This window comes from Camelina sativa, chromosome 4 (assembly GCF_000633955.1).
Source record: "Camelina sativa cultivar DH55 chromosome 4, Cs, whole genome shotgun sequence".
In the NCBI taxonomy this organism is placed as follows: domain Eukaryota; kingdom Viridiplantae; phylum Streptophyta; class Magnoliopsida; order Brassicales; family Brassicaceae; genus Camelina; species Camelina sativa.
This window is the reverse complement of record NC_025688.1, coordinates 6,536,779-6,550,462: the sequence shown is the minus strand read 5'-3', so window position 1 is coordinate 6,550,462 and position 13,684 is coordinate 6,536,779. Positions and strand designations below refer to the sequence as shown.

Here is a 13,684-nt window from a genome sequence, read left to right as displayed (position 1 = left end):
CAGTGGTACCGGCTCAGGCTTAGGTTGTGCCACTAGTGGTGGCGGAGGAGCGGCAACTAGTGGCTGCAGATGCAGGAGCACATGGACGTTATTTGTCCATGCTCAAGGAGATGAAGGGTCTCATGACTGCGCAGTTTTTGGGTGGTACAGATCTTACTGCTGCAGATGCGTGGAGGACGACTGTGGAACGTAACTTCCATACTCTGAGATGTCCTGAGGAGTTCTGGGTAGACATAGGGGTCCACCATTTGATTGGTGATGCTGAGTTGTGGTGGAGATCAGTGCCTGCTAGGAGAGTGCAGCGGGAGATGACTTGGGTTGACTTTGTGGGGGAGTTCAACCACAAGTACTTTCCAAGAGAGGCATTGGACCGGTTGGAGGTGCAGTTCCTTCAGTTGTCTCAGGGGACGCGGTCAATGCGGGAGCTGGACTTGGAGTTCAGTCGACTTCTATGTTACGGGGGTCGGGCTATGGAGCCTAAGGAGGCTCAGATCAGGAGGTTTTTGAGGGCCCAACGTGATAATTTGAGGGTTCACTATAGAGGGCGGAGTTATGCTACGCGTGCAGAGCTGGTTGAGACTGCAGCAGGGATTGAGGAGGATATCCGGGCACAGTCAGTGGCGGCTAGTCCAGCAGTTCAGCCTAGTAGGGCTCAGCAGCAGGGTGGTTCTAGCAGGGGCGGTAAGCCTGCGCAGGGAACCAAGAGAAGGTGGGAGGCTATGTAGACGTCGAGTGGTGCGAGTTGCTTCAGGTGTGGAAGCAAGGATCACAAGATTGCTAGCTTTCCCAAGAGGAGTGCTCCGACGACAGCGGCTCGTGTATGCTATCATTGCAAGGAGCCAGGGCATATCAGGCCCTTGTGTCCCAAGTTGCAGCCGCTGGCAGTGGCAGCGTTGCAGCAGGTGCAGCCGGGATGGCAGCAGGTGGCACAGATTGAGCAGGCGCCACGGTTTTACACGACTGCAGAGACTGGTGGACCCGGTGTCGGGGCGATCACATGTATAATTTATGGTACTTTAACTTTGTGAATTTCAGTAGGTTCAGAATTTATGTTTTCCTGTGATAAAGTGTTAGGTTCTCAACACAAGAGGTTTGTGTAGGGACCTTGTTGGTGGGCGAGTTTAAGTCCCATGTTATGTTTGATTCTGGAGCTTCTCATAGCTTCATTACTCTGGAGTGTGCAGAGAGCGCGGGAATCAAAGGGGATCCCGGGGAGCGTACGGGAGTTGTCAGAGTTGCGGGAGGCAAGTTCCTGAGGGTTATTGGATGGGCCAGAGGAATTGATATCCAGATCGCAGGGGAGTTGTGGCCAGCGGATTTGCTTATCAGTCCAGTAGAGTTGTATGATGTGATTCTCGGGATGGATTGGTTGCATAGGCATATGGTGAATTTGGATTGCCATCGGGGTAGAGTAGAGTTTGAGCGTCCAGAAGTGAAATTGGTTTTTCAGGGTATTAGACCGACTTCGGGGAGTCTCGTGATCTCGGCCATTCAGGCTGGGAAGATGATTGAGAAGGGCCGGTTGGTTACTATATCAATGCCAGAGTCAGTGGAGAAGTCTATGGTTAGCGGTATTCCGGTTGTTGAGGAATTTGAGGATGTGTTTCAGTCATTGCAGGGATTACCACCATCTCGGTCTGATCCTTTCACAATCGAACTAGGACCGGGGACGACGCCGTTATCCAAGGCTCCTTACAGAATGGCTCCAGCAGAGATGGCAGAGCTGAAGAAGCAGCTAGAGGATTTGTTGAGTAAGGGATTCATCCGTCCTAGTGTATCACCGTGGGGAGCGCCGGTGTTATTTGTCAAGAAGAAGGATGGGAGTTTCCGGTTGTGTATTGATTACAGAAGTTTGAACTGGGTCACTGTGAAGAACAAGTACCCTCTTCCTAGGATCGATGAGTTGTTGGATCAGTTGAGGGGTGCTACTTAGTTCTCCAAGGTAGATTTGGCGTCGGGTTATCATCAGATCCCAACAGATGTGGTAGATGTGAGGAAGAGTACATTCAGGATGAGGTATGGGCATTATGAGTTTGTGGTGATGTCGTTTGGGTTGACTAACGCACCAGCAGCGTTTATGAGATCGATGAACAGTGTGTTTCAGGATTTTCTGGATGTATTTGTCATCATTTACATCGACGATATCCTGGTATATTCTAAGAGTCTTGAGGAGCATGCAGTGCATTTGAGGGCAGTTCTGGAGAAGGTGCGGGAGCAGAAGTTGTTTAGCAGCGTGAGATGGAGTTTCTGTAGATCCGGAGAAGATTCAAGCTATCAGAGATTGGCCTAGACCGCAGAATGCCACAGAGATCAGGAGTTTTCTGGTATTGGCAGGTAACCACAGGAGATTTGTACAGGGGTTTGCGAGTAGAGCACATCCTATGACTAAGTTGATAGGGAAGGATGTTCCTTTTGTTTTGTCACAGGAGTGTGAGGAAGGCTTCGCAAGCCTGAAGGAGATGTTGACTACTGCGCCAGTGTTGGCTTTGCCTGAGCAGGGAGAACCCTATGTGGTCTATACAGATGCATCTAGAGTTGGTTTGGGTTGTGTGTTGATGCAGCATGGGAAGGTGATTGCCTATGCTTCGCGGTAGTTGCGGAAGCATGAGGACAACTATCCCACTCATGAGATGGGTGCTGTAGTTTTTGTCCTGAAGATTTGGAGATCTTATCTTTACGGTGCAAAGGTACATGTGTTTACAGATCATAAGAGTCTAAAGTATATATATTCACTCAGCCTGAGCTGAATTTGAGGCAAAAGCGGTGGATGGAGCTTGTGGCAGACTATGATTTGGAGATAGCCTATCATCCTGGTAAGGCTAACTTGGTTGCAGATGCTCTGAGTCGGAAGAGGGTAGCTTCGGCTCAGGAGCAGGAGATGGAGTCTTTGGTAGGAGAGATCGGTGCGTTGAGTTTGTGTGTTGTGTCTCAGGAACCGTTGGGTTTGGAGGCGGTTGATAGAGCAGATCTTCTGAGCAAGGTGCGGTTGGCTCAGGAGAAGGACTTGGGGCTGGTGAATGCCTCAAAGAATGTGAATTAAGAGTATCAGGTCTCAGATAATGGTACTATCTTGGTGCATGGTCGGGTTTGTGTTANCATGAGATGGGTGCTGTAGTTTTTGTCCTGAAGATTTGGAGATCTTATCTTTACGGTGCAAAGGTACATGTGTTTACAGATCATAAGAGTCTAAAGTATATATATTCACTCAGCCTGAGCTGAATTTGAGGCAAAAGCGGTGGATGGAGCTTGTGGCAGACTATGATTTGGAGATAGCCTATCATCCTGGTAAGGCTAACTTGGTTGCAGATGCTCTGAGTCGGAAGAGGGTAGCTTCGGCTCAGGAGCAGGAGATGGAGTCTTTGGTAGGAGAGATCGGTGCGTTGAGTTTGTGTGTTGTGTCTCAGGAACCGTTGGGTTTGGAGGCGGTTGATAGAGCAGATCTTCTGAGCAAGGTGCGGTTGGCTCAGGAGAAGGACTTGGGGCTGGTGAATGCCTCAAAGAATGTGAATTAAGAGTATCAGGTCTCAGATAATGGTACTATCTTGGTGCATGGTCGGGTTTGTGTTACCAAGGATGAGGAGTTGAGGCAGGAGATCCTGAGAGAGGCTCATGGGAGATACTGAAGAGTCTTCCCATTTCGGAGTGGAAGTGGGATATGATTACTATGGACTTCGTGGTAGGTTTGCCAGTGTCCAGGACGTTTGATGCTATTTGGGTCATTGTGGACCGGTTGACTAAATCAGCACATTTTCTGGCTATTAAGAAGACTGATGGAGCAGCGGTCTTGGCTAAGAAGTATGTGAAGGAGATAGTCAGGTTGCATGGGGTGCCAACGACCATTGTGTCTGATAGGGATTCCAAGTTCACTTCGGTGTTCTGGAGAGCGTTTTAGGCAGAGATGGGCACTAAGGTGCATATGAGTACAGCTTATCATCCCCAGACAGATGGACAGTCAGAGAGGACGATCCAGACACTGGAGGATTTGCTGAGAATGTGTGTGTTGGATTGGGGAGGCCATTGTGCAGATCATTTGAGCTTGGTAAAGTTTGCTTACAACAACAGTTATCAGATAAGTATTAAGATGGCTCCTTATGAGGCTTTGTATGGGAGGCCGTGTCGTACACTGTTATGCTGGACTCAGGTGGGGGAGAGGAGCATTTACGGTTCAGATTTTGTTCAGGAGACCTTAGAGAAGATTCGGGTTCTCAAGCTGAGCATGAAGGAGGCTCAGGATCGGCATAGAAGTTATGCCGATAGGAGGAGGAGAGATCTTGAGTTTCAGGTAGGAGACAGAGTGTACCTCAAGATGGCCATGTTGCGGGGTCCGAACAGGTCATTGACTGAGACTAAGTGGAGTCCGAGGTATATGGGTCCATTCAGAGTGATTGAGCATGTTGGACCAGTGGCATATAGACTGGAGTTACCTGAGGTTATGCGTGCTTTCCATAAGGTTTTCCATGTGTCTATGTTGCGGAAGTGTCTCCGTGAGGATGATCAGTTGTTAGCTATGATTCCTAAGGATCTTCAGCCTAACATGACTTTGGAGGCGAGACCAGTGAGGGTTCTCGAGAGGAGGATCAAGGAACTTCGGAAGAAAAAGATACCGTTGATGAGAGTCCTTTGGGATTGTGATGGTGTTGAGGAGCAGACTTGGGAGCCTGAGGCGAGGATGAAGGCAAGGTTTAAGAAGTGGTATGAGAAGCAAGCCGCGACTTGAGCTTGTCTAGCCTGGGCCCATCTATAATCCGTGGCTGGAGAGGGAATGAAGTATTCCAGCCCATCTCTTTTGTTTACTTGGTTTCTTGGGGTGGTTGGTTGTGCCACTAAGTAACAAGATGAGGTGGTGCTCGGGGTACAAAGTTTCCGTGAGGCAGGGTTTTTGGAAGAAAGTTTCCTGAATTAGGAGTTTCCAAAAGTGGAAAGTGTTAAAAATGGAAAGTTTTATGTGAGCTAAAATTTATCCATTTTAGTGGAGAGAGCCTTGGAGGGGCTTGTCAGGCCTTAGTGGCGGACTTTTTAGTCATTGTGTGGTCTTAGTGGCGGTCTTTTGAGACATTGTGTGGCCTTTGTGGCGGGCTATTTAGCCAGATGTGTGACCTTTGTGGCGGGCTGTTTAGCCAGATATGTGGCTTTTGTGGCGGGTTGTTTAGCCAGAGTGCCTGTTTAGGCGGTCCTTCGGGACATATGGTCTTTGTGACGGTCCTTCGGGACAGATGGTCTTTGTGACGGTCCTGTTTAGGACATTTGTTTGGCCTTGGTGGCAGTCCTGTCTAGGACATCTGTTTGGCCTTGGTGGCGGTCCTGTTTAGGACATTTGTTTGGCCTTTGTGGCGGCCCTTGTGGCAGTGAGATGATCCATGTGTGGTCATGAGGTATCCCAGTGAGGGGATCTGTGGTTGGTAGGACATTGAGATGTCTTATGCAAGCCACGGGAAGGAAACCTGGATAGGGATAAGACTCAGATGTGTTCAGAATTGTTTGCTCGCGACTCTTGGGGAACTTCGGTTCTCCTAGTACTGCCATATTCTGAGACTTTGTGGCTTGGGAGTATGGTTGGTATATCGACTTCGGATGATGATCTGGGGGTGCGCTGTAGGGTGGCAACCCGAGAGACGAGTATTGGATTTTTCCTTATGTATTATGGCATGCGGGCTTAGGCCCGATGAGGAGCCAACATTATGGCATGCAGACTTAGGTCTGATGAGGAGCCAATAAAAACTCAAGGTTTATGCCTATGAGTAAAGGAAAGTCCAAAAGTCGAGAGCAAATAATGCCTGGAGTGTGAGTCTATCGCCTAGAGTTGACCTTTCGTAGATCGGTCAGAGGAGTGCAGGCCGTGGAGACGGTTGCACGGGAGTCCTTGGCTGATGGTTGTTCGAGATTCGAGGACGAATCTAGTTTGGTGGGGGAGAATTGTAACACCCGCGAACCGAAATCCCGGTTTGGGGGATTTCATCGGTCGATGTAGAAGGTGCATCGGTCGATGCAGGTTCAGTTTTCTGCGTTTTGACTTAAGTGAAACACTGCGTTTTGGGCAAAGGGAAGAGGAAAACCCTTAAGTCAATTCTTTTGTCTCATTAGTCGACTTTGGCCGTTTCTGAGATAAACAAAGGAGAGAAAGAGTGTTCTTGGTGTTCTTGGTGAATTATGTGGGTTTGTGGCGTTTCCTGGTGAGATCTGAGGCTTAGAACGTTGTAGGAGCTTGCTAGGAGTGTTCTATTGCTTGTTTGAGGTTCATGTTCTTTTGTGTCAAAGGTAAGTGCAGGACCATGGCTTATCTAAGATAGAGCTTCTCTGATCTGCTTGTTTATGTGTTGTTAGGCTTGTTAGATGGTTATTTGGGACGTTAGGAAGCTTTCTTGTGGCTTGGGATCGAGTTTTGTTGTTGTAGGAATAAAGATCCGGCGAGAAGCTTTGGGGAACATGATGCTCGGCATGATGCATCGGTCGATGCACTTTGTACGTCGGTCGATGCAAGTGCGAGGACGGCGCGTAAAACCTAGGGTTTTCGTGTTATGTCGAGCATGCGTCGGTCGATGCAGTGCGAGTGTCGGTCGATGCATGTGTAACTTGCATCGGTCGATGCATCCCTTGTGTCGGTCGATGCATCCCCATGTGGTGTCGGTCGATGCATGTTGGTGTTGGTCGATGCAGAGTCTTGGTTTGTTATTTGTTGTTTGTTGATTGTTGGTTGATGGTTAGAGACGTCTCTATTGCTTGTGTGTATAGCTGAGTAGATGGGAGGATTGCCTTACTGAGTGTTTATAAAATACTCATGCGTTGCAATTTGTGTTTGTTGTGCAGGTAAAGGCAAAGTGTGATTGTGGAATCAAGGCAATGAAGAGGAAGATGTTCTAGGGACTCGATTGGATGTTGTCTGGCATTGTTAGGTTGCTAGAGTTGGGTCATTAGAACATTGCTAGATTACTGGTTCTATGATTATTGTTGTTTGGGTTATTATTGGATAATGTTTTGGATATTGGTATTTGTTATTCCGCTTTTTGGTTGTGATTGTGGTTAGGTGGCTAGTGGATATGGGACCACTAGTTGTAATTTATATATTATTATTATTATTATTATTATTATTATTTCTTATTTATTATTAATTAAAAAAAACGGGTCGGTCGTTTCAATGAATATTTGATTTCATTTTTTTCTAATTTTCATTTTAAAAAAAAAAGTAAAACAAATAATCTGTAGAAATTTAATATTTAAAAAGACAGGGATATTCTCAAAGAAATATTTGCAATATATTCAAGTATTTATCTTCAATTACTTTTAAATTTTAAATGAAATATAAAATTTAGATTTTTCTTTTTTATTTTTCTTTTTATTAAAAAATGAGAATTTTACAATTTATTATATATTATTTATCCATCTAAATCAATTTCAAATAAACAATAATTGTAAACTGTTAAAACTCTTCCAAATCTTCCTTAATCTTTTTCTTTCTTGATAAACCTCTGAGATATGAAGTACTGAATTTAATTAATATTCAATTCTTCTTCTTTCTATCAATTTAATAGAAAAAAAAATATCAGTTCTAATTATTCTATTATTTTTAAAAAAATAAACAGAATTATAATTGAAATTCCATCTTCTTTCTATTTATTCAAGAGGGGTAAATAATTTATTAGGCACAAAGATTATATTATTATTATTCAAAAAACAGAATTATAATTTAAATCTATTTGTATATATAAAGAAATCCAATTTTTTTAGAAAATTATCATAAATTTTCCATCAATAGAATCCACCATAATTTTTCTGCAACTATAACATTAGGAAAAAAAACATTAGCATCAATATTATTTTTGAAAATTAAGGATCCGGGTTAACAAAGTTTAATACCTGAATTTCATTATATTCAGTTTTATAGATCTACAATTATGATCATCCATGAATTTACCTAAAACAAAAAAAAAGTTATAAGTTTATTTCAAATAACCAAAGAATAAGATAAAATATAGAGAAATTGTTTGATCATGATTTCCAAACAACCACTACAAAAAGAGGGAATGAAAAATTAGAATTCGATGAATCATATAAAAGACCAAGATTATAATTCAAAATAAATTGAGCACACATGTTATATTATTAAAAAATAGAGTTATAATTTATCAGGCACACATATTATATTATTTTTAAGAAAAACAGAATCATAATTTAAATCTACTTGTAAAAAGAAAGAAATCCAAGTTTTTAGAGAATTACCATAAATTTTCCATGAATATAATCCACCATAGTTTTTCTGCAACTATAACAAAAAAAAAACATTAGCATCAATTTTATTTTTAAAAATTAAAGATTCGGGTTAACGAAGATTAATATCTGAATTTCATTATATTCAGTTTTGTAGATCTATAATTATGATCATTCATGAATTTACCTGAAATTAAAAAAAAATTATGAGTTTATTTCAAATTTCTAAAGTATAAAACAAAATATAGAGATCAACACAACATACCTGTTTTAAAATATGGAGAAATTGATTGATCTTGATTACCAAATAACCACTACAAAAAGAACAAAAAGAGGGGATGAAAAATTAGAATCTGATGAATCATATAAAAGACCAAAATTATAATACAAAAATAAATTTGAGAATATGATAATAGTTTAGGGTTTTATTTCTTGTTTTTGAGTTATGGAGGATGGTTAGGGTATCTAGCATTTATAATAGTAAACGACATATGATTTTAGGGTTTTGACTAAGACGGTGCATTCTTGACATATTTTTTTGATAGAAGCCCATCTAGATTTTTTGCCATTTTTTTAAATAAATTTTGACTTTTAATTCATATATTTTCGTAATTAATTTTTTTAATAATTTTTAAAAATTATAATAAGGATAAAAACGTCCAGATTTGAATCTCATTAATGGCAAATTAGTAACCTAAATATATTAGATAGGCAAAAAAAGTCATTTTTTGTGAACAATGTGGTGCGTTTCAGCAACCTAAATAGGCAAAAAAAACTTGTCCGAAAATGTTTAAAGGACAATTTTCATTAAGGACAAATGAGGTCATTTTTTGTGAGATTGGATGTTAGCCGTTTCGACTATTCCTTTAATATATTAGATAGTTTGTGGAAATTTTGGTATGAACAATTTTAAGACAAGTTTAACATATATACAAGTAGAGAGAAAGGAAACTTTACATATACCTCTTCTTTTTAAAATTATTTCCTTTTCAATGAAAGTAAATATATATATACGTACATGTTATTAAATGCTTATATGTTTTCTTGCTAATTATTATCTATCTATATAGCCTAGAGTAGGGTCTCTACAATACAAAACAGAGGTGATGAAAAGAGGGCGCGAAGAGAAGAACAGCCACGAGACCTTACCATCGCCAACACGACGTTGTCACGATGGAGTTATCTATATACCTCTTGATCTAACCGTGGAGATACTCAAGAAACTTCCGACGAAAACTCTAATGAGGTCCCAATGTGTCTCGAAACAGTGGTCATCATTAATCAGCTGCCGTAGAGACTTGAGAGACTCAATCTTGACTCGTTCTTTGAATCAGCCTCCGCGTGATGCCCATATCATCTCCGACGACAGTTTTATAAAAAGTATCATAGCCTTCTCGTCTACTACTAGCCCTCTAAATACTGACAATGGATTAGTATTAGTCCCTGGACAATATCATCAATACGTCCGTGGCTTGGTTTGTTGTTGGTCAAAATATTTTCGTCCTAATGTGCTAGCTGTATATAACCCTACCACAAGGCAGTCCTTTGACTTACCAGAGTTGAAATCCAAGCAAATACGTGGTTTCTTCTTCGGATACGACCCTTGCAAGGATCAATACAAAGTATTGTCCATGCCAGGATCCAATTGGGGTGAGAGTTGTCAAGTTTTCACATTGGGAGATCCCACAGCTAAGCAGTGGAGGACCATCCAACCAGTTATGAGACCTCAGTTCATGTTGTTGCCAGGTGATGTTTGCATCAACGGGATTATCTATTACCGAGATGCGAATATAAATTTTGATTATCATTTTCCTGAAAATATTAAATTGATGAGTTTTGATGTTAGCTCCGAGAAATTTAATCATGTCGAGGCTTCAAAACTATTGATGCATATGCATCGCGATTCGACTCTGATCAACTACCAAGAGAAGTTAGCACTCACTTCTTGCGAGATAAGCGGTTTGGAAATTTTGGTTATGGAAACACAAGGTTGGTCCAAGTTTTTCGTTTGTGAGATGACGGGTTTTGAACATTGGATCATCTCCGGTACTACTCGTGGTGGTGAGATCGTTTTTGTCGAGAAAAGGTACAGCTCTCACACCATGTTACGTGTCTATTATTATGATCTAAAGCGAAACAGTATGCGACATGTTGACCTCAAAACGGAGATAGGAAGCCGTAAGAGATACATGTCTACAATCTTGACTGTTCCCGATCATGTTGACAACATTATGGGTTTGCATTATAAGACAGAATGAATACTAGTTAAGAATTTTCCAAAATACAACGTCTTGTCGTTCGTCTTCTTTAGTAATAACGCTAAATATGTTACATATATGCCCTAATTATCAATAAAAATAAGGGACAATTGCATTTTTTGTACCTTTAATTGTATTTGAATAAAATCGTAGACCCCATATTCGATATTCAAGAAACATAACCACTAAGCGTGTTGAAATTACAGTTGACTCCCTTACGACCAAACAAAAAAATAGAAGCCAAAATGACAGATGTAACCCGGAGGAAGTATGCAATAGATTTCTTTAAGGTCGATTGCAAATTAACGTCAACTAGAAGACATAACAATATGTATACTCCTTAATTATAGTTTAAATTTTAATTAAAAAAATTATAAAAAATAATTTGATAAACCTATTGACCAAATAATAACCCCATAGACTTTCTGCATTGAAATAAAATAAATTTACATATAAACGAGTCAAATTAAGGGAGTAAAGGCTGATTATGTTAAAATTATTTGATTTAGGGTTTGTTTAAGTAGACTTCTCTGTAGACTATTAGTGGTTGATTTTGTTATGCCATCAACTATTAATATTAGTCCTGGACATTCGGTCAGAACCGAGAGAACTGAACCGATTAAACCGAGATATTCGGTTTTCGGCAGCATCTATGAGAGGATCAACAAACCGATCGGCAAAATTAATTTGGTAATTCGGTTTCCGGTTCGGTTCGGTTTGGCGAGGCACATAACCGATCGGTTTTAATTAACCGAGTTGTATATATTTAATTTTCACTATTTGCCCTAATTTTACATACACTCTTTTATACGATCCTCGCCGCCGCTTTTGTATCCTTCTCTCTCGCTTTGCTCAAGCTCTCTCGGAAAAAACTACTTCAGCTTCTCTCGTAAGAATCCATCTCTCAACTTCTTTTCCTTATCGATTCTCTCATTTCCAAATTTTATCGACGACTCATCGTTTACTTGTTGTTTTCTTTTGGTACTAGATCTGAACTCAGAAGATCTCCGAGTTCGTATCTTCTCCGTTTGAGCAATGGCTTTGGTAAGTTTCTATTACACGTGATTCATCACTTCCTTAGCTCATTATACGTTTGACTAGAGCCGTGTACGATTGATTTCACATATATGTTCGTTGTGTATCTTGAGAATTCGATTTTTGTGTTGCATAGAGAAGCTGATGTGTTAGAGTTTGATTGGTGAGTTTTTTGGGAATCTTACTACTTTTTTTTTTCAGATCTTGCACACATACAAGGGAAACTAAGGTGCCTTTAAGGCACTCGTTGCTGCTGAGTATGCATGTGTGAAGATCGAGGAGGCTGCAGGTTTTCAGATGGGCGTCACTAACAAATCCCCTGAGTTTCTTAAGATGAACCCTATTGGAAAGGTGTGGAATCCCTTTCGATACGTTATCTGTTTCCATTGATGTTTGCTGTGATTTCTTATCTGATAAAAGGTTATGATCTTACTAGGTTCCTGTGGTTGAGACTCCTGAAGGTGCCATATTTGAGAGCAATGCCATTGCCAGATATGGTACAAGTTCTTTTTTTTTTCTCTGTTACATGATTCATTGCTTGAAAGTGTATTCAAGGTAATGACTGTTTTGTTGTTCCAATGCAGTGAGCCGTAAGAATGGTGAAAACTCTTTGAATGGATCCTCCCTCATTGAATACGTAAGCTCTTGTTAATCGTCTTGCTTTCCTTTTTATTATTTCTTACACATTTTTTTAATGTCTATGTGTATAGGTTAACCTTTCAGGCTCAGATTGAGCAATGGATTGATTTCTCCTCGTTGGAGATTGATGCCAACATGTTGAAGTGGTTTGCTCCTAGAATGGGCTATGCTCCTTTCTCTGCTCCTGTAAGCTTTCCTTAATTTTTGTTTCTTGTCTCGTATACTGTGCTAAAATCTTGCTACCCCTTGCACTCTAATACTAATAGTAGACTAGTGTTCTCATCTTTATAATGGTTTTGTATGAATGAAGGCTGAGGAAGCAGCTATTTCTGCATTGAAGAGGGGACTTGAGGCTTTGAACACACATCTCGCTTCCAACAGTTTCCTTGTTGGACACTCTGTTACCCTTGCTGATATTGTAACCATCTGCAACTTGAAGCTGTTTCATCATGGTGGAGATGAAGCTGTTTCTGCCATAGTTGAATCTCTGCTTATTGTTCTCCAACCTTAAACCGTATTAGGTTGCTTATGTATTGGGCCAATTGCAAAATAAAACTGCTTTGGCTACTGTAAGCAAAGTACTGAGAGATGCGAACGAGCACCAAACGAGTAGACATGAGGCTGCAGAAGCGCTTGGTTCTATTGCAGGTATCTTTCCCAAAACACAATTCATTGCTTGAACTACCATAATTCCATTGTCTTTACTGACTTCTTCACATTACTCGCCTCTATTCAGATGAGCAGAGCATTGCATTGAGTATGTTGGAATTTGAAAATTCCGGAAAATCATTTGAGGTAAACACTTTGATCTCAAAACTCTTGCCCTCATATCTGATGAATACTTTGGGACTGTGAATATGTAATGACCCCCCCTTGTTCACTAAGGATGCTCAAGGATCTTCACCATTATTCAAAACATTTACCAACAAACTTTAGCAGAAAGCAAACATTTTTCTACAGAGATAGAAGCTACTTTAACAACTCATATTGCACGATTATTAATTTATTATAGTTATCTTCGTTGTGTAAGCTTAAGATACATTGTATGATGGGTATGGAAGTTTTCCATTGTTTAAGTTAAGAAAAGGGCATGTGACATTGTAAACCAAATCCAAATAAAATTCTGTTTAGCAACATTGGGCAACGTTTGAGCTATCTTTTGTTCTCTAGGATTCTATTTACAAATACAGACGTATAATCGAATTATTAGAAACTGGTTTCAGAGCTGTACAAAATCCATGGTTAGATAAGTGTTGCTTAGCAACATTGGTCAAACGAAAATATAAGCACGATCATTAATTAATTTAAGTTGAAAGTGTTTTTGTAAAGAGAGCACGATCATTATTAACTACTAGTTGTGTAACAGTTAGAGTCTTAGAGATAGAATTGTTGTAGAAATTTTTTAACTTAAATATCAATAGAAAAAAAGAAAATGAATATTAATTGTGTGAATGTGTTGTATCGCCCACTATGAATTTGTCGCCGTCGTTTCATCTTTGAACTAAAAATTCAAAAAAATCTTTATATATATTCAATTATAGACTTTTTCA

The 13,684-nt window shown here is 40.4% G+C and overlaps 2 protein-coding genes across 2 annotated transcripts; both read left to right on the top strand.

Annotated features, from left to right (window-relative positions):
• LOC104783610 (probable F-box protein At3g56670) lies at positions 9,309–10,460 on the top strand. The gene has a single exon (XM_010508748.1). The coding sequence runs from the start codon at positions 9,309–9,311 to the stop codon at positions 10,458–10,460; it is 1,152 nt and encodes a 383-aa protein (XP_010507050.1).
• LOC104779979 (probable elongation factor 1-gamma 2) lies at positions 11,259–13,270 on the top strand. The gene is made up of 8 exons (XM_019244558.1): positions 11,259–11,349; positions 11,449–11,504; positions 11,697–11,846; positions 11,932–11,992; positions 12,080–12,132; positions 12,219–12,320; positions 12,445–12,782; positions 12,871–13,270. The coding sequence occupies exons 3-7, from the start codon at positions 11,793–11,795 to the stop codon at positions 12,643–12,645; spliced, it is 471 nt and encodes a 156-aa protein (XP_019100103.1). The 5' UTR covers positions 11,259–11,349; positions 11,449–11,504; positions 11,697–11,792; the 3' UTR covers positions 12,646–12,782; positions 12,871–13,270.